The sequence below is a fragment of the Pollicipes pollicipes genome, unplaced genomic scaffold (genome assembly GCF_011947565.3).
Source record: "Pollicipes pollicipes isolate AB1234 unplaced genomic scaffold, Ppol_2.1 Scaffold_3087;HRSCAF=3621_pilon_pilon_pilon, whole genome shotgun sequence".
NCBI lineage: Eukaryota > Metazoa > Arthropoda > Thecostraca > Pollicipedomorpha > Pollicipedidae > Pollicipes > Pollicipes pollicipes.
Window position 1 is genome coordinate 41605404 of NW_023596225.1, and position 24161 is coordinate 41629564.

Consider the following 24161-nt stretch of genomic DNA (forward strand, 5'->3'; position numbering starts at 1 on the left):
AACGGAAGCCATACAATCCACATATATTGGTCTCAAAATAAGGCGCACGCCTCGTCACCACACGACATCACATATACTGAATACATATCAAACGGTCTGCAGCCATGCAAAGCCGCGCCGCCTCCGGCTCGCCACTATTTACATAGTTATTTCTCCCTTTCAGAAGACTAGCGCACGATCAGGCACGCGCTCCGACTAGATAATGGTTAGTTGACTGCATACAAACGACGCTCACGCAACACAACGGCGGGCCCGCCCGGCCCTTGGTCAGGTCATCAGGCAGGGCGGCGAGTCCGCGTGGTCGGGTCTCGGCCGACGCAGAGGCGCGACCAGCCCTCGCCCTGGGTGACCCCGTGGTCAGACGAAAACAGATGAGCCGACCGGATGCGGCGCGCGGTCTACATGTGCTAACTGGGTGCGGGGAGTCAGGATACTACAATGGGCGGGCGTCGATGGAGATGCGGCGGGTGCGTCCACGCCGATGAACCCGCGTCGCGACCGCGGCGGGGGCGATATGCGGGCACGATGACTTCGCAGCTGCGCTCGGCTGCCTGCCGGACGGGGACTACCAGCGCCGCCGGGCGGGCGGGTCCGGCGCGGCCCGCGGCGGCGGCGGCGGCGGCCGTCAGTGGCGCCGCTGCGCGCGCCGCTGACGGTGCTGGCCGGCCGGCGCCGTCGGCGGGCTGCCCGTCTGCGCCGAGGCCGTGCTGTTGGACTGGAAGCTGACCGACATGCCCGAGTCGAGCGAGCCGACGCTGCCGCGCCGCTGCGGCCGGCCGCCGGCCTCCGTCATGTCCAGCAGCGAGTTGGAGAGCGCCGACCGCTTCAGGCCGGACGACGACTTGGACGAGCCGTCCGACACCTCCTCCACGTCGGCCACGCCGGAGTCGCGGTTCTCCGCCGACCGGCTGCAACAGGCGCGCGTCTGGTCAGGCCGGCCCGGCGCCCGAAACCCAGGCGGTGGCCTCGCACCGACCGGAGCGCGGCGAACGGGAGTTCGCGACAGCCACCAGCGCGACCAGCCCCGCGGCCGGCTCCGAACGGCACCACAGCAACCCTCCCACAACAGCTCCGAATGGGTAAATCCAACTGACCCACGTGCACACTGTTAAAAAACAGCTGTGGAATAGATGACTGAATCACAACAAACTAGAACTAGTCCGATCGCTAGATGAAGACCGCTACGAGACAGCCCGGTCCGGCGCCGGTCGCGCCCGTGTCTGACCTGTTGCGGACGCCGTTGGTCTTCTGGCGGCCGAGGCCAGCGTCGATGCGCAGCGCCTCCATCTCGTCCATCTCGAGGATGCTCTCTCGCAGGTCCTCGCAGAACTTGGTGCGGTCGTGCTCGTTGCGCGCGTTGAACGTGAGCAGCACCTTGCCGTCGACGCGCTGCGAGAGCCGGATGCCGTACGGGTAATCTGCGGTGGAGGTCGACGATCAGGTCAGCGGAGGTCGACAAGGTCAGCGGAGGCCGACGCTCCAGCGACGAGGCCTGGACATGGAGGTAGCGGAGGGGACTGGGACACGCAGCCGGCCGGCGGCTCGCTCTAAGGAGATGCCATGCCAAGCGACCCGGGCGCTGCCTGCTCAGGCCAGTCACTGGCATCAGGCCACTGTAAGGCCACAGGTCACTGACGGCTGGTTTGGGGCCCTCCATCAGCGTGGCTCGCCGGCCCCTGCGCCCCCCCCCCCCCCCCGCCACACCCCCGAGCTTCGCGCCGCCGGGCTCCTGACGCCGGCCGCGGTCGCGCCCGCCGCCCGGGTCCGCGCGCACGCCGACACTCACAAGGCAGGTCGAAGGCTGACACAGAGAGCCCCGCCAGAGGCAGGTTCTGCCGGCACGAGTACGTCATGGCGTTCTTCTTCTTGCTGAAGATCTTGGTGACGAGCATCAGGTCGTTGAAGAGGAACACCTCGCGCTGGTGCACGCCGGGCCGCTCCCTCTTGGAGACGTCCGGCACCTCGTACAGGCGACAGTAGCACACCAGGCGGCGGTGTGGCAAAGCAAGAGGCTGAAAACCCGCCCACAGGTGTCAGCACCGTCTATGAGCGGCGCGCACCCGTGAAAAAATTGACAACATTGGCAGACAACTAAGCCAGTGATCACCAACACGACCAGTTAACACCCCACGACACAAAACGTCACTGTCCTTTACTAAGAACTGTCCACAAGTGCACACAGTAGAGTAACCTTTCCCGTCAAAACGCATTCCGTGACTAATAAACTTTTGAACGACTGACCTGGTAAGCTATTTGGGCAAACATACTCAATGAATAGGCGGGCTGACGGCCACCGACAGCCGCAGAATCGAGCTACAGCCAGCACCAGCAAACAAACACCGCCCACGACATCAACACCCGACCGTGGCCCCGAAGCCAAGCCGGTGCTGCCGGCGGCGCGGGTTCCGCCGGCCGCCGGGCGTGCTGCGGGGCCGCCTCGCCGCCTCACTCACCGGCTTCTTGCCTATGGTGGTCTGCTGCACCTTGAGAACGGGCGTCACGTGGTCGGCGCCGGCGCGGAACTCCTGCGCGCGCACGCGCTCGTACACGCCGGCCAGCAGCTGCGGGTCGACGTCGGCACCGTCGTCGATGCCTGAGGCGGACAGAGAGGGCGGTGTGAGCAGCGGTGTGGCTGGTGTTCCGTTGGGGCCGCTCCAACCCCTTTCATCAACTAAGCAGTTGACCACAAACTAACGACACGCTTGGGGACAGATAGAGCACGCGATGCACTATCACCAACTTCACCCCTTAATTGGCCCTTCCAGCTTCGAAAGCGAAGTTGATTAAGCCTACACAGAAGTTGGCCTGTAGAAAATTGAGCCTGGAGCGAACACAGACCAGTTTTGTTATTTTTACTTCGATCAGTCCAGCATCTAATTTTGCAGCACTATGCCGCTGGGCATGAGGTGGGGAGCCTGTTACGCCGGCTCATGTCACCCCTGACCTAAGCGGCGGCCGGGAGCCCAATCCCAGGCCTTTCAATCCCAAACCAATGCCAGCGCAATAAAACTCTTCAGTCGATAACGGCCGCGCGCCTCCGTCATACAGGGTGCGTCTCCTGCTTTCGAATGCACGCGCCGCTTTCGCCCTTGACTGCAGCAACCCCGGGCGCCCATGCCACTTCCTCGCTGGCCAGCACGGCGCGCGCACTTTATCCGGCGGCGGCGCGCCCTCCCCGCCCGGTCCGCGCGTTCCTGCGATCCAGCGATTGGTGACTGGACGCAGCGGTGCGGAAGGTCGCCCGTCCCACTGTCACCGGCCGGGCGGAAAATCGCCGCCATGATCAGTCGTTTTTCGTCGTCCATTAGCTCGTTAAGGTCACACACGCGCTACGCCCAGCTCAAGATAACAGGAGTGAACTTTTATCGGGTGGAAACCTGGGCGATAATACTGTAGTTCTGCAAGGCGCCAGGAAAACCGATGTCGAAACCTGTCTACTGGACAGCTGATGTACAATTAACCGTTTTTTCCCCAATCTTATCCCGATTTACACACACGTTACGGTCTGAGCAGAAGAAACCTACGACTTAAAATGCTGCATGACAGCGTCAGTTTAACTGTGTAGAATGTTAAACACGATGGGGCTCAACAACAAAACTGAGACAGTTCGATGGATTAAAAAATATATCGCGTAAGCCTTCATGAGCCGACTCAGCGGCTTTCGCAACGCATCCAATTATGCGGGAAAAAAGAATCAGCTGGACTTTAAAATCGATTTCCCTACATACCAGTGTTGAACGTGAAATGCCTACAACGAGCAAGACGTTGAAATTTCGCCGCACAGCACTGCGCTACTTCTGAATGCGGCACACACAAAATACAGAAGGCCAAAACGGTCACGGACCACATGCCTTGAAATAAACGAGCCGCCACAAACAACCTTTCCGTGGCCAGAATACCCGTCCCGCATACCAGCCATCTATAGAGCGCCCGACCTTGTCCGTCTTACGTGTCTATTACTAATGCAGATCACGTGACTGACATGACAAACGCTAATTTGAAACCGAACAAGCTCCGTTTTTAGTCAGCAGCCGATTACAACACGCAACCATAATGAAGGACATCATACGAAAGCGCCAAAAGAAGGCGTGCCTTCATTGCGAAGTGGTACCAGGCGCCCTCCAGCATCACGAGCCACTTCCAGGCACGTGGTAGAAGAAAAGTCAGTGGCAGTGGAAAAAGAAGCGTGATTGCTGCATGTCAAGAAACGACACGAACGGTGATTTCGCCACGTGCGATGCCCGCCTGTGATTACCTCCGCATAGCGGAATCAAGTCCGGGCCATCGATCACCGACGAGCATGCCGGCAGATTATTAGGGGTGTCACCTGATGGATCGGAACGGGTTGAGCCCGACGGCCGATCCCGCCAGCCGGGCCGTCCCTCCCACGACGCCCATCGGCCGGCCGGGCGGCCCTCCCCATTCATCTCACTCGCTTTAAACCCCTGGGGACGAGATCACGACCTCGATCGTCCCGCGTCTTACACATAGATCACAAATTGGCGCCAATTTGCCGACATTTGTTCTCCATGCTCGATCGATCCATTACATCGCGGCGCGCGTGGCCGCGCCGGCCGCCGGGTCCCGCCTGACGCAAGGCCCAGTCGCGTGTCATCGAGGTCGTCAGGCGCTGCGCCGGAGCGCAGACGGCCCCGCGCGCCTCCCCGGCCACCCTGCCCTGACACCTGATGGACCTTCCGGCCGCCGTTTCCGAACAGATAATCGCGGTTTGAATGCGTGAGACCCACTCGAGGGTGGGGGAGGGGGAGGGGGGGGGGGGCGGTCCTTTCGTGCGGCGACGGAGCGCGGCATTGTAAACGGGACGGATTGCGGGGCGGGTGGAGGAGGTGATCCTTTCATCCGGCAGCAGAGTGCGGCGGCGTGGACAGGACAGAGGGCGGGGCGGAGCGCCGCCGACACAGCGGAGACGAATAGAGACCCGCTCTCGAGCATGCCACCGAAAAGTGGTCACTGGCAAGCACGAGCCGATGCGGTCCAAACGTCGAAGACGATGCGTGCACAGGAGAGATGAGGAGAGGATTACCTAATGGGTCATCACTTCCCCGGTACCGTTAAATGGACCGGCAAAAACCGTCATCACGCCACAAACACCGGCGCCCACGAGCCCCACCCTGTCTGCCACTGACCTCGGAGATTTTTGATGAAGTCCTCCAGCTTCATCTTGCGCTCGGGCTTGATGTTGGGCGTGAAGAGGTCCGTGTTGAGCATGATGATGGCGAACGCCAGCACGAACACCGTGTCGGGCGTCTTCAGGCTGGCCACGAACTCGTGGTTGCACTGGCAGTAGCGCTGTCCGAACACCTGGCGAGGGCGGGCGGGCGTCACGCGTCACGGGTCGGCGTCACGGCCTCTACTGATAGGGTCTGGACCGCACCCGGGGCCGTCACGAGCCGCGGGGCGGGGCCACAGCCTCGTGTCGAGACACGGTTCCAGCTCCGCCCACACACGTCACGAGCGCAGGTCACCGAGCACGGCCTCGCGCCAGGGCGGGGCCAGGACCCGTCCACACTCCGCGTCACATTACATCACACGCCGTCGCGTCACGTAAGACAGGTCGGTCCCGGGTTCCAGCCCGTCTCAGAAAAAGCCCCGGAGCTTTCGGTCGCACGAAGTGGCCTCGGTCACTACAACAAGCTGCTCTACAAAGCGCCCCGGCACATGAGGATTTAAAGCACCTTTGGCCGTCAGCGCTTGGGCGCCCGCAACAGAGCGCCCAAGCCGAGCATCGCGATCAGCGAAGGCTGTTGCCAGGTGCGCATGGACGGGAAAATGTTTCGGGCGGAGAAACCGGCCGGCGTTGGGCAACGGCGTCCGGGTGGGACGGCCAGCGCGCCGCGTGCATACGATCAGCCTGCACGGACTGCCGTACATGCTCGGAGAGCGCCGATCGGCGCCGCTCACTCAGCCGGACCTCCGGCCGCCGGAGGCCCGGCTACCGGGAGCACGCGCGCCGGGCCCGTCACTCCACCGGGGACACGGTTCAGCGCCGTGTGTACAGCGTTGTTATTACTCTGCCGTAACCGGCAGGCGGGATGAGCGGGTTCGGGGCAGGCTGAGACGTCCCGGACCCAGACTCAACCAAGGACAGCCTGACGTGAGCGAGCGTGGTCGGCCCGCCGCATAACGGGGGAACACTCCTTGCTCATGGCGGAGCGGGCCGCTCTGCACGCGAACAAACGCTTCACAGCGATTCGCGGCCCCGACGGGCACCGCGTGAGATGGCCCGTCCTTGACCCGCCGACCGGTGCACTGGGACCGGGCCTGGCCAGCTCGGACCGACAGCGTCTCCGCCGGCGCTCGGCTGCGACGACGATGCCTGACCCAGTTCCGGAGCTCGGCACCGGAACCGGCCCGGCCGCGGTGGATCTGGAGAGCAGATGCGACAGCGGGGCTGGCTCCAGCAAGATGCTCACCCCAGCATGGGCGCTGCCGCTCAGGCGACGTGCCGACACTGGGACCCAGCCAGGCGAAGCAGCCGACGAGCCGGGGCAGCATCCCGCCGGCTGACCTCGGTGCTACACTCGCCGACGTGAGCTAACCCAGGCCCGGGACCTACCCCTCAAAGCCACCACCTACCAGCCTCAACACCGGCACCGCGTCTTACGCTCCGCAGACACGGCCGTTCGGCGGGCGGCCCCACTCTCAGACCCCAGTCCGGGGTCACCCGGCCGCCCAGCGCCGGCACGAGCGTGTCAGACCGCCATCGGTCGCCGCCGCCAATGCCCGGCGAGTGGCCGCGGCCCAGGCGGCCGGTCGTTCATCAGCGTCCGTGATCGCGCTCTCCAGCCGCCGGGGCAGGTGGTCGACATGTGTCGCAAGCGCGGACCCGGGCGCCCACGGGCGGCGCGTCGATGCGGGGACGGCCTCCGTGCGGTTGGCTAATTTACCTCGGCCAACAAGGTCAGGGCAGCACTGACGGGTCACAGCCAGACTCCACAATAAGGAAAGATGGAACGACAGGTGGCGCTGGATGTTTTCCGGCACGACTGCGCCGAACGTGGCCAGACGCACTTCGAACGCACGCCCCGGAAATTTGCGTAATCCTCCTGCGCAGTTGTGGCCGCCGACGCTAAGGGCCACTGGCTCCGACTTTCTTGGCGCTTCTTTTTCACCCGAATACGTTCCAGCCAACCGAGCCACAGTCAGACACTGTGCGGTTGACAACCCAGCCGCGAATGCCGCACGTGCAGCAATTAACAGAGAGAACAAAACTGGTCCGGCGGCTCTTTTTGTGACGACACATGGGCGGCACGGGTGCCAGCCAGCCCGGGCAGGACCAGGAGCCCACCACAGACCGGACCCGCCGACGGCAAACCGGCCGCGGAGATCTCAGACAGGACCAGAGCCACGGACTGCACCCGACCGCGAACGAGGCCTGAGGACAGGACCCGGGGACCACGGACTGGAGCCGACGACCGCGGACGAGGCCTGAGGACAGGACCCGGGGACCACGGACTGGAGCCGACGACCGCGGACGAGGCCTGAGGACAGGACCCGGGGACCACGGACTGGAGCCGACGACCGCGGACGAGGCCTGAGGACAGGACCCGGGGACCACGGACTGGAGCCGACGACCGCGGACGAGACCTGAGGACAGGACCCGGGGACCACGGATTGGACCCGGGGACCGCGGACGAGGCCTGAGGACTGCGGATGGGAACCAGGGACCACGGACTGGAACCAACCGGGGACCTCGGACGGGACCCGGGGAGTATGGACGAGACCCAAGGACTGCAGACGGGACCCAGGGATCTCGGACGGGACCCGGGGACCACGGACTGGACCCGGGGACCGCGGACGAGGCCTGAGGACTGCGGACGGGAACCAGGGACCACGGACGGGAACCAACCGGGGACCTCGGACGGGACCCGGGAGTATGGACGAGACCCAAGGACTGCAGACGGAACCCAGGGACCTCGGACGGGACCCGGGGACCACGGACTGGACGCGGGGACCACGGACGGGACCCGAGGAACACGGACCGGACCCGGGACCACGGACGGGTTATGGCGCAGGCCACGGCCGGCAGCTGACGCTGGCAGGGCGACCTTGGGCCGGGAGACATTCCCGCTACATGGCCGGCTCATAACGCCCGGCTGGCGTCCCCCGGCCAAGGAGAATGTCCAGCTCCGAGAACGGACCCTCGAGTGGGAGGCGCCGTTCACAGCACATCAGGGGCGATCGCTTGTGCGCTTGGTTCTGATTTCTCCATTGCATTGGATCACGTAAATCAGCGTTGTATCGCATGTGTATGCAAACCGTCGAAGCGGGGACAGTCACGACAGAGTAATCTGTATGTGCAGTCCCTTGAAGTCGGGACAGTCACGACAGAGTAATCTGTATGTGCAGTCCCTTGAAGTCGGGACAGTCACGACAGAGTAATCTGTATGTGCAGTCCCTTGAAGTCGGGACAGTCACGACAGAGTAATCTGTATGTGCAGTCCCTTGAAGTCGGGACAGTCACGACAGAGTAATCTGTATGTGCAGTCCCTTGAAGTCGGGACAGTCACGACAGAGTAATCTGTATGTGCAGTCCCTTGAAGTCGGGACAGTCACGACAGAGTAATCTGTATGTGCAGTCCCTTGAAGTCGGGACAGTCACGACAGAGTAATCTGTATGTGCAGTCCTTGAAGTCGGGACAGTCACGACAGGACTGTGGTGCGAAGTTCACCCTTAGCTGCCCGAACGTCACTCCGTAAACCCAGTGGGCACTGGCAAGCGGAACAACTTTCCACCGCCCGTGTCTGCTCGGCGACAAGCCGTTCGGCGCGATTTCTACCGTCTCGCCCGCCAGCGGCGGGTGAGGCCAGCGGCGGGTGAGAACCGTGGGACTCTGACGTAAGCGTCCCCGGCGCACAGGGAGCCCTCCCCAGCTGATGCGCCGCCATCCTCGCCGGCGCCATGGGTTTCCCTGGGCGCCGTCACTAGCGTGCCGTGCCGACCCAGCCGTGCCGTGCAGCGGCGTCCCACAATGAATCACGCGCGGCGCCGGCGCCCACTCTCAGCCGGAAAAGATTCGCTCGCGGCGGCGCCGCTCCGGCCCGTGCATGCCTGCCCGGACAGGCCGCGACTCCGGCGGCAGGGGGGGGGGGGGGGGCAGCCGGCGGTGTGGCGACAGCGCCGGGGACCGTCAGCTGCCGTTGCATCGATCCCCGCTATCGCCGCGACCCCGCCCCGACACTGATTGCACGTAATCGCAATCCTCGCACGCCCATAACGCCGCCACGCGGGGGCAATATCGGCTCTTCCACATTGCCCCCGCGTGGTCAGGCGCAGGCCGGCTTTGGTCGCCGGCTCGCTTTCTAACGGCGGCGTTTTCATCACAAGGCAGCTGCTCCGTACGGGCTTCGCGCCAAATAACCATTCCATTTCGTGTTTCCCACGGATCTGGGCCAATCGGTAGCCTTGAAGTCGTTCGTTTTCCTGGCTGCGGTGTTTGCGGCCGGTTGTACTTTTACAATCGGCTGCCGGTGAGGAAACGCAGCCCCGTGCTGAGCGACCCCAGCGGCATGCAATGTGCCGCCGCCGGCCATCTGCTCGCGGCAGGGCAATCCATACCGCTCCGGCCGGTAAGCCGCCCTCTCTTTGAGGTATGACCGGGCGCACCGCTTGTGGAGAAGACACGAGCTTCCCGCCGCCGCCTCAGACAGGAAGAATGAGTTAGCGTAGCCGCTTCTCCGTGACCTGCGGACGCGCCTGGGCGGGCGTAGCGTCAGTCCTGAAGCACTACACAACGCTCGGCTGGTTTGTTTGGTCGCCGATCCATCACAGCCCAGCGGCCGGCCAGCACCAGACCAGCAGCCGGCCGTCCCGGCGCCCGCTCTCACCTCCATCAGCCGCTCGATCTTCTGCGCCTCCCCCGGCAGCCGGAAGTAGGCCTGGAACTTCCTCAGCGCCGCGTCCAGCTGCATGTTGTAGAAGTCCAGCTCCTGCGCGAACGCCCTGCAACCGGAGCAAAGCGGCGTCACGGACCGGAGCCGACCGGCCGCACCGCGCCGGCCGGGAGCTGGGCACGGCGGACGCGGTCACGAGGGCGGTACAAACCGGGCCGGGCCAGGCCAGGTCAGGTCAGGTCAGGTCAGGCCGGGTCGGGGCAGGTCAGGTCAGACCGGGTCAGGCCGGGTGAGGTCAGCGGTGTCCGAACAGGCCACGTCAGGCCAGGTCAGTGACGCCCGAGCAGGCCCGTCCCCACCGGTGGGCAGCGGCCCATGCGGCGGCTGGACGGGCCTCGGCTGCGCGGCCGTACCGTCCAAACGGTGCCCAGCTTCATTGGGCACCGCACAGCCCGACGCCCGAAGGCCTTTCGAGGAAGGAGAACGGGGGGGGGGGTCACCGAGAGGGCGGAGCTCACGCGGTGGGCCACCGAGTTCCGATCAAAACACGTCTGTCTATCGGTTGAGGCGGAGGGCGCCGTCCAAACAGCCGAGCGTCAGCCCTCGAGCGCGGTCCGCCCGTCATGGCCGGGCCGGCAGCAGCGGCCGCCAGACGCGACCCCGTTCCCTGCCGGCCAGCGACGCCAAACATAACAGCCGGCGAGCATGTGGCGCCGAGGCGACCACCCGGTCACTGCTGAGCAGCAGCTCCGGACGAGCGGTCTGCATAGGAGGCCACCCGGTCACTGCTCAGAAGCGGGTCCGGACGGGCCAGGTCCGGAGGCCACCGCCTGGGTGGACACTGTCCGGGCCTGGGGAGCGGGCGTCTTTCTGCCCGGCCCTCGCCAGGTCTGGCTCCGCCGGCGGGGAAGACGGAAATATCGAGGCGGCTCTCGACCGATCCCGCGCCAGCGTCTGAGCCCAGGACGTTCCCCACTCCCGGAAATACACCACAGCTACATCCAACGCCTCCAAACTTTCCTCCACGTGGCGCGTTCGGCATACGCGCGCGTCCACTCAATCCTGACGTCCGCACACGCGGAAGTAAGGCCTTTCCCTTCCGGCGGCAGCGAGCGCCGGCTATGGACATTTTACGGACATTCCTTGCAGCCAGACGTCCCCAGGTTGGCGTTAAATGGGCAGGTAGCGGCCGGCCATTAGCCGTGACGCAGCCCAGACCCAGGCCACGTCCGCCGACGCAGGCTGCGGAAGCGCCGCGGTCTGCCCCGGATATCCGAACCAGCGGCGACCGGCGAAGTTACGCTCGACTCAAGGTGGAGTTACACCAGACCCAAGGTGGAGTTACACCCGACTCAAGGTGGTGTTACGCCCGACTCCCGGTGGAGTTACACCCGACTCCCGGCGGAGTTGCGCTCGACTCCCGGCGGAGTTACACCCGACTCCCGGCGGAGTTACACCCGACTCAAGGTGGAGGTACACCCGACTCCCGGTGGAGTTACACCCGACTCCCGGCGGAGTTACACCCGACTCAAGGTGGAGGTACACCCGACTCCCGGTGGAGTTACACCCGACTCCCGGTGGAGTTACACCCGACTCCCGGCGGAGTTACACCCGACTCCCGGCGGAGTTACACCCGACTCAAGGTGGAGGTACACCCGACTCCCGGTGGAGTTACACCCGACTCCCGGCGGAGTTACATCTGACTCCCGGTGGAGCTACACCCGAGTCAAGGTGGGGTTACACCCGACTCAAGGTGGAGTTTACACCCGATTCAAGGTGAAGTTACGCTCGGCTTCCGACGGAGTTACGCTCGACTTCAGGTGGAGTCAGCATAAGCTCCGGAATCAGCCAACTCTTGATGGAAGTGATGTGCTATCGACTGCTTTACCGACATGAAGAGATCAGAGTCGGAACTGAGTCAAAACCATTGGCGGCATCTTCTGTGTATCAGCTCGAAGAGGCAGATGTTTTTATGGCATCAGCTTATGCGCGCACCAAAACAATTGAACCATTTCCTGTTTTTCTTGTTCTGACTTGAATGTGTTGGAAATTGATCACGTTATATCTACCTACGCTACTACCAACGTAAACCTTTGCGCATACCTACAACGGTTTTCGTCAGAGTGGATTACGTCATTTGCATCCTTGTTCCAAGTACCGACTAAGCCAAAATCCGCTCAGGAATTGGGCTGAGCCCCTTCTAACATCGGAACCCGACTCAACTCAAAGCTGTACAGCGCCGCTTAAGGTCACACTCGGAATAAACTCCACGCGCCGCGAGCCGGAGTTTGAGTCCATTCATCGGAGAGCCTGCGGAGTCCGGCGTCCAGTGACGGGTCTCGCGGCCGACGGTGCGTTACCCGCCGTCTCGCGGCCGTGGCCGGAGCGTCCCGGGCGCCGTCCCCGGTGACCCCGCTGACCCGAGGGTCAGCCGGCCACACGGCCGGCGCGGCCAGCGCGGACACTTATGAATATTGTGATGAATGTTATGCAAACATAACGAGGCCGGCGTTACCAAATCGCCGAATGGATCGGGTCAACGGGGCGCGCGGACGGCTCAATTTTTCATCCGGCCGTCACCGGGGTAACGCATGAGCCGTGTTCAGGCCGGCCGGCGGCGCTGACCCCTGACCGGGGCCCGCGGCGGCCGCTTCAATGGCACGTCGGCCGCCCTTCGCCGACAAAGGGCACAGCTTCGTTCCGAGCCAAACACGACTTAATTCAAGGCTAGCAGCACGGCGCATTCTGGACGCGAAAGGCTGATTGCCGCGGCGTAACGAAACGGAGATGTTTTTCAGAGGCCTCTGAAAGCGTGAGTCAGGGTTCAGTTGCCGCGCCAGCCGGCGCCAGCCACCGTCGATTCACTCCAATTGACAACGCTGCGCCGCGGGGTAACAATGGCGACCAAAAACGGGGGCCAAAGGCGAGGCGGACGTTTTTCTCGGGGTCACCGTGGCTGGCGGCTCCCGGTGTGGAACGACGCCGTTCCAGGCGGAGAATGATACGACAGAACACTGTCCAGGCCTTGCCGCGCTAGCAAGCTCGCCTCCTTTTCTGGCCGCTTGACCTTGACCAGCACTTAATCCCACACTTCCTGTAGCAAGCGCCGGATTAGATCTCAAATATCCCGGCCAGGAGACTATGACGGCGATAACTTGGACAGCTAAAGCGGACCAAGCCCACCCGTCGCGCCCCGCTACTCTGGTGACCATCGGCTCTGTGCGACCGGGCCCAGGTGAGACGCCAGCGGGGCCCCCCACCGGAACTCGCGCGCCCCTCCACCGGAACACGCGCGCCTCTCCGCTGAAACTGCCGCGTCCCTCGGCCGGGATACCAGCGCCGCCCGGGCCCCCGCTGCTCGGCGAGTTCCCCGCCCGCGCCTGCACCTCCAACTATGCTGATCGGCCAGTATGCAGATCATCCATTCAGGAATCAGACAAACGTCTCCGCATCAAACGGAATATTCCCGCCAATGCCACGCGGGGGGTCACCGGAGCGCGCTCCCGGCGCCCGAGGGGTCAGCGCCACCCGCAGGTGGCGCCGCATTGCGGTCATGTGCGGAAACAAGGGCGCTCGCCGCGACGAGAAATGGAGAAAAACGTTCGCGGGCGGAAAGTAGCGAACACATGAAACTCCACATAAGGCAAGGTCAGACCACTCCCCCGGTCGCGAGAGGCGCACATGCAACGCCGATAAAAACGCCTGCCCGAGTTTTGCGCCCTGTCACGATGATCTGTGCCCGATCACTGCAAAAGCCCCAAAACGGAAAGGCCTGAGCCTGATGGAAGCGACGGAGCGCATGGAAGCCGAACGGCGTTAGCTTCACGCAACGCGTATGGCCAACCAGAACAAAAAAACAACAACAAAAACATGCAAAACGACGGCAAAAAGAGAAGAAATTTTGCTGGTGCTGCCCGACCCACCACACTCCGTATGAGGTCTGTACACGTCCAAGTCACATCCGAAATAGATACACCCCTGCCGGCAGCACCGCCAGCTGGCTGAGCCCGTCGCCTGCAGCGGCCCCGTCACCGCCCCCGGGCCGGCTGCCGTTGCCGAGCGCCGGGCGCGCGAGGTGCGGTCCAGCCCGGTCCGTGATCAGCCGTTCTTCAGCCGGCTTCCGGCGGCCGGGGCTGGGCCGGCGGGCCCTGAGCCGGGGCTGGGCCCGGCCGGCCGTCCCCGCCGCGTCAGCGGCGCCGGCCCGCCGCTCCAGCGCCGGCGCCGATCCCGGCTCGGAGCCGCGGACAGCGGCCGGCTCGGGCGCCACCGCTGCCGCTTCTGGGGAGCGTCGGGACAGTCCCGCGCTCGACGGACGGGTGCAGTCCTGCGGCGCCCTCGGGCGGCCGCCCCTCGCCGCGCAGAGGTCGGCCCGAACACGCGGCGGCGCCGAGGGTCGGCTCCGGGTTTGCACGGCGCTCCGCGTCACACGATAACAGGCCCGATTACTCCGCAGTGGAGAGGCCCGCATGCAGATCCATCACGCGAGCCGCGCACGACCAAACGACCCGACGCGCGTATTACCCCGACACCGGCACGAACGCGGATATCGCCCGCAACGCACACCGCGCACCGGCCCCTCCGCTCACACACAGCGCCCCGCAAAACCGATCGCCACGCAGCTGGCCGCCGATTGCACAACCGGTCCAGCCCTCCGCTCCTTCCACACCTCCGGCAGCTAATCACCGGACGGTCGGGGCACGGGTGGGGCTCTCAGGGTCTCCGGCGGCCCCCGCGGGCGGGGAGGTGCACGCCGACTGCGGACCCCGCCGCCGGCGCCGGTGGAATGCTGCACCGCAAGGACCGGCGTGCAGCGCGGGACGGTCAAGTGGCGAGAGAGCACGGCGCTGGACGACCGGCCAAAATCGACACGCTTGGAACACACAGTTGGGCAGAGAACCGATAACCTCGTTTGGAGGCAGGGGGTTCGCCTCACCTGGCCACCGATAGCTTATCTAGCCGGTGAAAGGATGATTTCCCCTGACAGCGTACACGGATATAACCGGTAAGGAGTAGGAGGGAGATCCCCCCCCCCCCCCCCCCCCCGCTCTCCCATCTAACTTTGTCAGAAAGGACTTCTGTCCTTGCTCTCATTTTTTACATCACGTCACCTGCCAAAACCATGACTTGCACAGTCCCTGCAGAGCCCGCTCTGCCGCCCCCTCGCTCAGTCCCCGAAGCATGACTGCGCTCATGGCAAGCCCGGCCGCCGGCCAGCCGGACTCGGCGGCGAGCGGATGGCCTCCGCGCGTCAGCGGCTGCTCTCCCCGGGCCGTCCGGGGCGGCGCGGCCCACATCGGGCCATCGGCGCCGGCCGGCCCCGCGCCGTCCCAGCCGGCGACGTCGCGGCCGCCGCCGGACGGTGACCCGAGCTGGCGGCCGGACTGCCGCCGTCCCGGCGCCGGCGGCGGCGCCAGCGCCGGGGCGTCCTCCGGCCGCCGTACACGCCGAGCGGACGCGAATGAGTCCGCTGTGGCGCCGCGCCCGCCCGGACCGGCGTGATGACCCGGACGAACCGCGCCAGATGGCGAGATCGCGGGGCGATCATCAGATCAGTCGGCGGGGACACTGCGGCCCGATCGCGGCCGCCCGCCATCCCCGCCCCGCTCCCCGTGTCACTGGGTCAGCCGGCCGACCGCGGGGGGCGTCACCAGGGTGATCACACCCCCGTCCAGCGGCCAGCCGTCAGCATCCGGCCGTTACGTGTCAACGACCAGGTCACCCGAGCCATCTCCCGCGCTGGGAGCGATCTCGTCCACGGGAGGGCGCTGGCACCGGGCCATCAGCCCACACAGCACTCCATTCGTGTGGCGTGCTAGGGACGCGTCACGGGCGGCACGTCCGACCTGCTGAGGTGGAACAGCGATTTCAACTGAACTACAAGATACCGCAGACGGGCAAAACAGACCCTTCTCCACCCTGGTCTGTCGCTTCACACCCTCCAGGCGCTTTACTTTTGCCTTTTTCCGAGTTTTCGCTTCGCCTGCCGGTGACCCCGGGTGTCGCTCTCCGGGCGCCCTCTGGCCTCCTCGCGTATCGGAGTCCGCCCCGCCCGGACGCTGCCGCCGGCGGTACTCACTCGAGGACGGCGGCGCTGAACGGCGACTGCAGGTCGCCCAGGTACTCGCCGATCATCTGCTTGCTCAACCCCTTGCGGGTGATGAGAAAGCGGGCCACGCTGTGCGGCGCCTCGTCCAGGAAGCCGCGCCCGATCAGGTAGTCGATGCCGCGCTCCGGCTTCGTGTTGAACAGGTTCAGGCCGACACGGTACTGGCGCTTGCGCACGATCTCCGGCACCTGTGGATGGCCGGTCAGGTCTGGTCAGGCAGGGCAGGGCAGGGCAGGGCAGGGCAGGGCAGGGCAGGGCAGGGCAGGGCAGAGCACGCCAACAAGGCGGACCCAGGCCGAGAAACTGATTTACAGGGAATGCGCCTAATGCCACATGACGTGCGAGATTAACACGATGACGTGGTTGACGTCATATAAGCGCGAATAGGCATCAGTCGAAAGGTTGGATGGTTGGTTGGCTACCTGGAATTTGAAAATTCCTTGCACGTGACTTAGTCCAAAGTCCATGGTTACATGCCAGACATTATTCTCTCCGATAATCCCTTACCAGACTCCGTTCAAAGGCAACCCCACCAGGTAAAAAGACGGGTCTACGCATGACGCCCATGGCCACGAGTATGTGAGACACGTGCATTCCTTCCGTGGTCTACGCCGGTTGCAATCCTCTTAAAACTGCCGCGGGCTGACCGGTCCCCATCCCACGCGGCCTGTTCGGTTGTCGCCGCCGCCGCCGCCGCGATGCGTGAGCCGCCGTCCCAGCCCCGCCCGGCCGGCCGGCGCCTCTCCGCCCGCAGCCTCCGGGCGCACGGAAGACGACAGCGGGCCCGGCTCGGTCGCCCGGCCGGCGTGCGTGCGCCGCAGCCGCCGCCCTCATTGGCCCGGTGGCTGGCCGGCGCCTCCGCCCGCCCGGCCGGCGCCGGGCTAAACACACGTCAATTAGACCGGCGTTGTCCGCACCGAGCGCATGGAGCGGCGGGCAGTGCGTGCGACGGCGGGCGGCGGCGCCGGGAACGGCAAATCGCCGCGTCACGCCCGACGGCCGCGCTCGCGCCCACCGCCGCCGTGGCGTCACAGGAGCTCGGCAGGACCGTCGCCGGGGACCAGGCCGCCCGCCCGCACTTAATTCAGCAGGGGCTGGCGCTCCGGCGCGGTAACGGTGCGGCGGGCCTGGTGACCGCGCCGCACCGCCGCATCGGGGCCGATCGGCCGCCGGCAACCGCGACCCGGCCGCCGTCCCCTGCCGCGCGCGCCGTAAACGTCGCTCAGTGACGCGATAGGCCGGCGATACGCGGCCCGTCAACAAGACGCCGCGGGACGTGGCCGCTGCAGTCGGCCTGGCAACGCGCCCGGGCCGGGGCCAGCTGGTGCCGGCGGCCCGGCGCGGCCCGGCGGGGCGGCCCGCGTCAGATTTAGCCCGCCGCGCCGTGCCGCTCGCTCGCGCGCCACTCACCCGCCGGAAAACACGGCGCGGCGCGTGTACGTGGCGCGCGGCCGATCTCACCGCGTCACGATACGGGGCGAGGGTGGAAGCCAGCCGCCGGCGCCGCGTCGGCGTTCCGCACCGCCGCAGAAAGGCGCCCTCCGTCTGCACCGGCGGCGGAGGAGTCGGCGGCGGCGGTCACCGGATCGCTATCAGTGCACAGGCCACGAAACCGCGCCGACCGACAGACACGTGGGCGGCGGACGGCGCGGTGCGACGGCATCCCGGCCGCGCCCCGTACATGTCCAGCCGTTGGAGGCTCCACCGCAGGGGGCGGCAATGACGCACGCCGCGCCCACCTGGAAACGCGCGCGCTCGCTCGCGCCACCGGTCGTTGACGACCGCGGACATTAGCATAACGTCGCATCATCGCCGCGCGGCGGCCGGGTGCGCCGCCGCGCCGAAAGCAGAGCCAATCCGGAAAAGGCGACACGCGGCGAGCCGGCAGCCGGCCGGCGCCGAGAAGCGGCGGGTAACGAGCAAACGCAGCTTCGGCAAACGATCGGCCCCGGCGGCCGCGTCCGATGGCATTAGCAGCGCCACTCGCTCAATCGCCTCACTCTCGCCCGGCTACTTTCGAAAGGACGTTCTCCAAGCGGACTATGCCATTTTTGACGATTGAGAAACCGTCTCATTCGGTATGCCGCGCGCATAACACGCCGTCGCCGTATCGGCCCCGACCGCGGAGCGGCGGCCGGCCGGCCGGCACCGGCAGCCAGTGCCGGCCCGCCGCCGCCGCTGCGCCTCCAGCCCCCACGGACCCCTCGTCCCCAGGACCGTCGGCGCCGCAGTCCCGGCCGCCGCGTGAAGCCCGCGGTGGCCGGCGACGCCGGGCTGCGCGGGCCGGCTGTGGGTGGGCCGTGGCCCTGGCCGGGCGGCGCGCGGGCCGGGTCAGGGGTCACCGCCGACGCCGTCCACACTCAGCCATGATGGGCCAAAATCCGGCGATTAGCAGAGCCTCCGGGACAGAGTGACAGACAGCCAACGGTGGCACGGCGGGACCGGAGGTCGCCGAGATGGGCGACATTACGCAAACGCCAGGAAAAACCGGCTGCCACAAGTCGAAAGGATACTTGAGCACGTGAATGGGTTCCTGGTATGTCAGGCTAATGCCACATTATATAACGAACATATAAATACCATGTGGAGAGACAATGGGATGCGGGGATGGAGAGAGCGCGGACGGGAGGTGCGAAGAAGCAGCGGGACAAGGAAATATGAATAGGAACATGAAAACGGACAGGGACAAGCACAGGGGCTGGCAGGGACAATGGACAGGAACGGGGGAAACCGATACGGACAAGGTCAAGGACAGAGGAGAGGGAGCGTGAGACGGACAGCTTCAAAGGCAGCGAGACTCGACCACCCGGACACACCCACCCAGCGCGTTCGGACTCGTTTACCTTGCAGCTGGCTGTGGCCGGGCGGCCGGCGGCGGCCGGGCGGGCCGGCTCCGTCGGGTGGCAGACTCGCTCGGCGCCACCGGTGGCCGTGTCGCTCCGCGCCCGCGACAGCGCTCTCCGCGCACCGCTGGAGCGACTCGACGAGCGCTGCAAGAAGGCGCCGCTAATTAGCGCGGCCAGTGACGGACCAGTTAGGCGGCGGCACTCGGCGCGGCGGCGGCGCCTGTACCCGTGGGAGTGATGGGGACGCCCTGGGAAGGCGGCGCACGCACGCCACCACCGTGCACTTGGTCCGCGGCGCCTCGGCCGGCGGCGAAACCGCTCACACTCACACGGCACTACCCACAGTCGGCTCCGACTGCTCATAACAGAGGATCGCGCGATAAATCACGGATTTCTCCGCGCCGCCGCCTGAGCGATAACCTGCCGCCGCCATGTGCCCGGGACGTCTCCAGGCGCCGAGCGGCGTGCTGTTATACGGCGCTGGCCGCGCGCGGACACCGACGGGCGGCCGCCGGCTGGAGCATTCGGCGCCTCCCAAATGAGCGCCGTCCCAGCGGCGGCCCGTCACCCCTCACCGGGACTGGAATACGACCGCGGCGGCCGGCGGGATACGGCCCATCCTCTGGCGGCCACGGCGGCCGGCTCTGCGTCAGACGCGCCGTCAGCGACCGTCGCCAGCGCACCGCAGGTGTGGACGGGCGCGCTGCGGAGGTCCGGCCGCACCACCGGGTCCGGTCCGGCAGCGTCGGCGTGGCGTTGCGGGCGCGGCGGCTCGCCGTTGGGCCGCTGCCGGTGTCAAGGCCGGCCTCGCGCCACAGGCGCCCGGGCCCTCGGATCGCGGCTCCTTCGCGCCACCCCAAAACAGATCACCAGATCCGGCCCGGTTGATCCGTTTTTGATTCGTTCGTCCTTGTTTGCGACCGCAGACGTGCCGAGCCGTTTTGGCGCGTCCACGCCTCCGCCCTCGCGCTCCCAAGGATGCTGCCCGCGCCGCCCGGCCGAGTGTCTGATTCAGCGCGTTTGGAAGGGAGAGCCGTAAAAGGTTGGCCGCCCGCCGCTGGCACCTCCATCGAAGCGCCGAACTTAACGACGGCCCACCAACGTCCGCCAGATAGCCGATGGTAGGGTCCCGTCGCCCGCTAGTAGCCTCTGACATCAGGCGTGGGAACATGAGGAGGGGCGATGGGACCACACCCCACCTTTCATGAAGTTTAAACATTATCTCTTGGGTCAGGCGTGGAGATAATTGTCTTTGTGCGCGAGTTCCGCCAATTTTTGCGACGGTTTTCAGCTAATGGTCGCCGTGGGCGGCCAGGGGTACCACAAAATACCAGACAACCGAATACCAAACAGCGACGTGACAAAGCGCTTTTCACTAGTTTTCAACGCCGTCGTGAATCACTGTAATTAAACTACTTGTAGCGGCGCCGTCATGAAGAGTGGCTCAAAATGCAACACCGTACAGTGCGATTCACATAGAAGGCATCAATTTCTCGCTTTCTTTTCGGCTCGCGCCGCAACAAGCGTGGGAGCGCGGCCAGCACCGGTCCTGGCCGCGGCGCCGCGGGCCGCGCGGCCGGCTGGAGCGCGCCTGCGGTGGCGGGCCGACCACGGCCGACCGCGGTCGACAAGCGGCGATCAGCTGACGTCGTGCTGCGCCGCTGCGGCCGAGGCGGGCCGGTCGGGGACGGACGGCGGCGGCCGGCCGGGGTCACGGCAGGCACGCCGCCCGCCGGCGCCGGCCTCCAACGTGACGGATGTGTCGGGGTCGCCAGGCCAGGACCTTCAGCCGGCGCTCGCGCCGTGCCCCGGGCTGGCGGGGCCCCCGCGCGCGGCCGGATCACGCCCGCAGCCCCTCTCGGCCGCCGCCGCCGGGCGAGCAGCAGCTCCGATCTGTTCGGCGCACGTCGCGCCGAGCGGACGCCCGCCGTGTGCGATGAGTCAGGCCCACCACCGCAGTACCGGACCTGCGGCCTCCCCCCGGCCCAGTGTCCAGCGGCGGCGCGGCCTTGCGCCGGGACAGCGCAGGGCGGCGGCGGCGCAGGCGAGCCGGGCCGGGCCGGGCGCTCCGGCCGCTCGAGGCGCGACATCCGGGTGAGGGCGGGCGTGGCCGCGCCGGCCGGAGACGCGCGCTCGGACCCGCGCCCCGGCGCCTCTCCACAACACGCCCGCCCACCTCGACTCGGACGGTGCGGCGTACACAGACCCGTCAGCACGCAGGGATGAGATCTCGGGATTTCTGCAGCGTCCGCGCATTTGCTGCAAGCGAGCGGCGTTCTCAGCAGGAAAGCCACACCGCAACGAATACGTGGTAAGCGGGAAGCTGCAGTGGCCTGAAAGCAGTGCCAACACGAAAACATGTTTCATAAGCCGCCAAGCCTGAGACAACCCATGCGACGACAATAGGCACCATCGGCTAAGCGCGCCGGTGAGGCGCTGCCATGAGACGGACGGGGCGCGACTGAGCGCCGGACCACATCAATGGGCGCCGGCCGCCGTGCTCCCGAATCGTTGCCGACGCTGCTCGCCGGCCCGTCTCCGGGCGAGGGCGAGGCTCCGGTGAGGTGACTGACGGCGCCTCTGCCGTCGCCCGCTCGCCGCCGCCGCGCCGCCGCGCGTGACCACCGACGCCAGAGCGGCGCGTTGCGCCACCGTCCGTGCAGCATCCCTCTCCGGCGGCGGCCTGTGCCGTCCCGCGCGGCGACGGCGGTGCTGGCCGGCGCACGCGACGCGGGCCGCCCGGCCGACGCGTGATGACCCGGCGCCTGCCCGCGCCGCCGCCGCTGGCCAATCGCCGCCGGCGACGGACGGACGACCTCGCGGCCGCCGGCGGCGCCGCCCACCGCGCGCGCGTGCGGCCGGCCGGCCGGGGTCGCCGCAGGGTCGGACCGGGTCCCCGGAAACGGCCGCGGCGGGCGGCGCGGCTGATTGGAGTGCGCAAACGGCGCGATTGCAGCCCGCTGTCGGCGGCGCCGGCCGTTTTTGCCGGCGGCCGAGCACCGGACACTCGGCGACAGCAGCGCCGCGCCGCTCGTGACCGGCGGCGGCCGACGACCGGCGGAGGACTGCGGACGGCGGCGGTACCCCCCCCCCCCCCCCCCCCACTTCCCCCGCCGCCGAGAAGCACCTCGCGCGACGGAGGACAGATTGTCCAGCACACAGCCCACCGGCGGATCAGTCAGTAACAAACTGCGCGTCCGCGCGCGGAACAGGCTGGTTGCGCCGGTCTCCTGCGCGGAATCATCTCTGACGTCTTCGATTGGCCTCAAGTCCGCGTCAGTGACGTCACGGTGGCGCGACTGGACAATTTGCATTCGAAGAAAGTCGCCGGTCCGGGATACGACCATCAGGCCTGTCACTGATTCAGATCGGTTACCGACTGGTTAGCCAGTTCCGTGGCTAGCCGGTTAGCCCGGTCAGCGCGTCGACGAGGTCTTCCCACGCACAATCCGGCGCCGTTCGCTTCCATCCCGCGACGCCACTTTCCCCTTCATTGTGCGGCCTCTCTCGAGACGGCACAGTAGCTTCCCGTCATTGTGGGACTCGGCACAGGCCGGAGCCGCGCCTCCCTCATTCCCGCCCCGCGGCCCATGCCGCCTGCCTTGCGCAACGGTCCAGGAGCGGACGCACAGTGGCACCCCCGCCTCCCCGAGGCTCGACACGTCTCGGGATGCTAGCGTTCGTTCACGCGGCTCCCGTCCTCCGACAAGCCGACGCTGACGCCGACGCCGACCGGCGCCCAGCGTCCCCAACGTGGCGCACGCCGCTGCGCGATCGCGGCAGCGTCGCCGCCCGTCCGGCCGGGGCGGACGCGGCCTTGGTGACGGCAGCACTTCTGAGCCGGCCGGGCCGACCGTCACCGCCCCGGGAGCGTCTCTTCACAACCCGTTTGCGAGGGCCGTGCAGGATTGCGACACGGCCGGCGGGCCGCTCCGCCGGCCGGCTCATGGCGCCGCCGGCCCGAGTCCGCCCCGGCCGCCCATCACCCTCTCCCCTGTCCCGGGCACCCCGGTGGCGACCCAGTGGGCACTCGGAATTTCTGGAATCGAATGGACAGCGGCACCCAAAAATAGGCTAGTGTCCATTGTTTTCTTGTTATTAATTATACAATTTTTCGTTCCAGCACAGTGGCTTTACATGCAATAGCACCATCTTTGTAACCTCTAATCCTGCGGCACAGGTAAGCACGATGTTTCCCACCGCCGATAGCCTGTTACTTTTCATTCTTTCCGGACGCCGTTTCCCCCAACGGCCTTTCCGGTCGGGTTTTCGCCTCTGGCGCCCTGGGCCAGCTTTGGGCACTCCAGACCGCTCGGAGCGGCCACATCCGGCTCCCGGCGTCCACCCCGTCCGGGAGGGGTGACCGCCTCCAGCCCTCGGTGTCCACCCCGCCCCGGAGGGGTGACCGCCCCCGGCCCTCGGCGTTTCCCGGTCCCCGAGGGGTGACGGACGGCCTCCAGCCCTCGGCGTCCACCCCGTTCTGGAGGGGTGGGTGCCTCCAGCCCCCGGCGTCCTCCTCGTCCCGGAGGGGTGGCCGCCTCCGGCCCTCGACGTCCTCCCCGTCCTGGAGGGGTGACCGCCTCCAGCCCTCGGTGTCCTCCTCGTCCCGGAGGGGTGGCCGTCTCCAGCCCTCGGCACCCACTCCGTCTGCCGTCCGCCGGCCGCCGTGCCCCACCGGAGCGGACCGGGCGGCCTCAGCGCTGATTGGAGAGATCGGCTCACCGTCCGGCGCGAGTGACGGCTTCCAGGCACGAGACGGGGCCGCCGGGTCGACCGCGCCGGCCGCCGGCCGCCGGCCGTTTTCGCCGCATACGTAATGAACGCGTCCGCGCGACCATTAGCTGAATGGGAAGAGATTTACCGACGCAAAAGTCGGACTCGCTCGGTGGGAGAGAGAGCTGGGCTGACTGCGTGCTCATCACAAGGAGGCTTCACGCTCCGAACTGCCCCATATAATCGCGCGCGGTTATAAAGAGACAACTAAGCGAAGAGGGCCAGGCCGACCCGAGGATGTCTCTCCTCCCCCCCCCCCCCCCCCCCCCCCCCCTGCCCACCCCCCCCCCCCCCCCCCCCCCCCCCCCCCCCCCCCCCCCCCCCCCCCCCCCCCCCCCCCCCCCCCCCCCCCCCCCCCCCCCCCCCCCCCCCCCCCCCCCCCCCCCCCCCCCCCCCCCCCCCCCCCCCCCCCCCCCCCCCCCCCCCCCCCCCCCCCCCCCCCCCCCCCCCCCCCCCCCCCCCCCCCCCCCCCTCCTCCGTTTTGAGGAGACGTTAAAGCTGTCTGGTATCATTTTGCCCGGCACATGCCAGACAATTCAAGGTGTAAAGCATCACTTTACACCAGCGCGAGGCCTTAGTAT

The 24161-nt window shown here is 66.6% G+C and overlaps 1 protein-coding gene across 1 annotated transcript; it reads right to left on the bottom strand.

Annotated features, from left to right (window-relative positions):
• Positions 1-6: 6 nt before the first annotated feature.
• LOC119090180 (IQ motif and SEC7 domain-containing protein 1) lies at positions 7-19877 on the bottom strand. Its single transcript, XM_037212971.1, has 9 exons — positions 19872-19877; positions 18805-18951; positions 15932-16149; positions 9850-9964; positions 5148-5322; positions 2454-2593; positions 1787-2012; positions 1226-1418; positions 7-908 (listed from the first exon to the last, which is right to left on the bottom strand). Exons 1-9 carry the CDS (start codon positions 19875-19877, stop codon positions 626-628), a joined length of 1503 nt encoding a protein of 500 aa, XP_037068866.1. The 3' UTR covers positions 7-625.
• Between the last annotated feature and the right edge of the window lie 4284 nt (positions 19878-24161).

Coding starts and splice junctions, on each gene's coding strand:
- LOC119090180 (XM_037212971.1), bottom strand. Junction 9,965..15,931: donor TTCAGCGCCGCCGTCCTCGA/GTGAGTACCGCC, acceptor CTCCGGTTGCAG/GGCGTTCGCGCAGGAGCTGG. Junction 909..1,225: donor ACCAACGGCGTCCGCAACAG/GTCAGACACGGG, acceptor CGCCTGTTGCAG/CCGGTCGGCGGAGAACCGCG.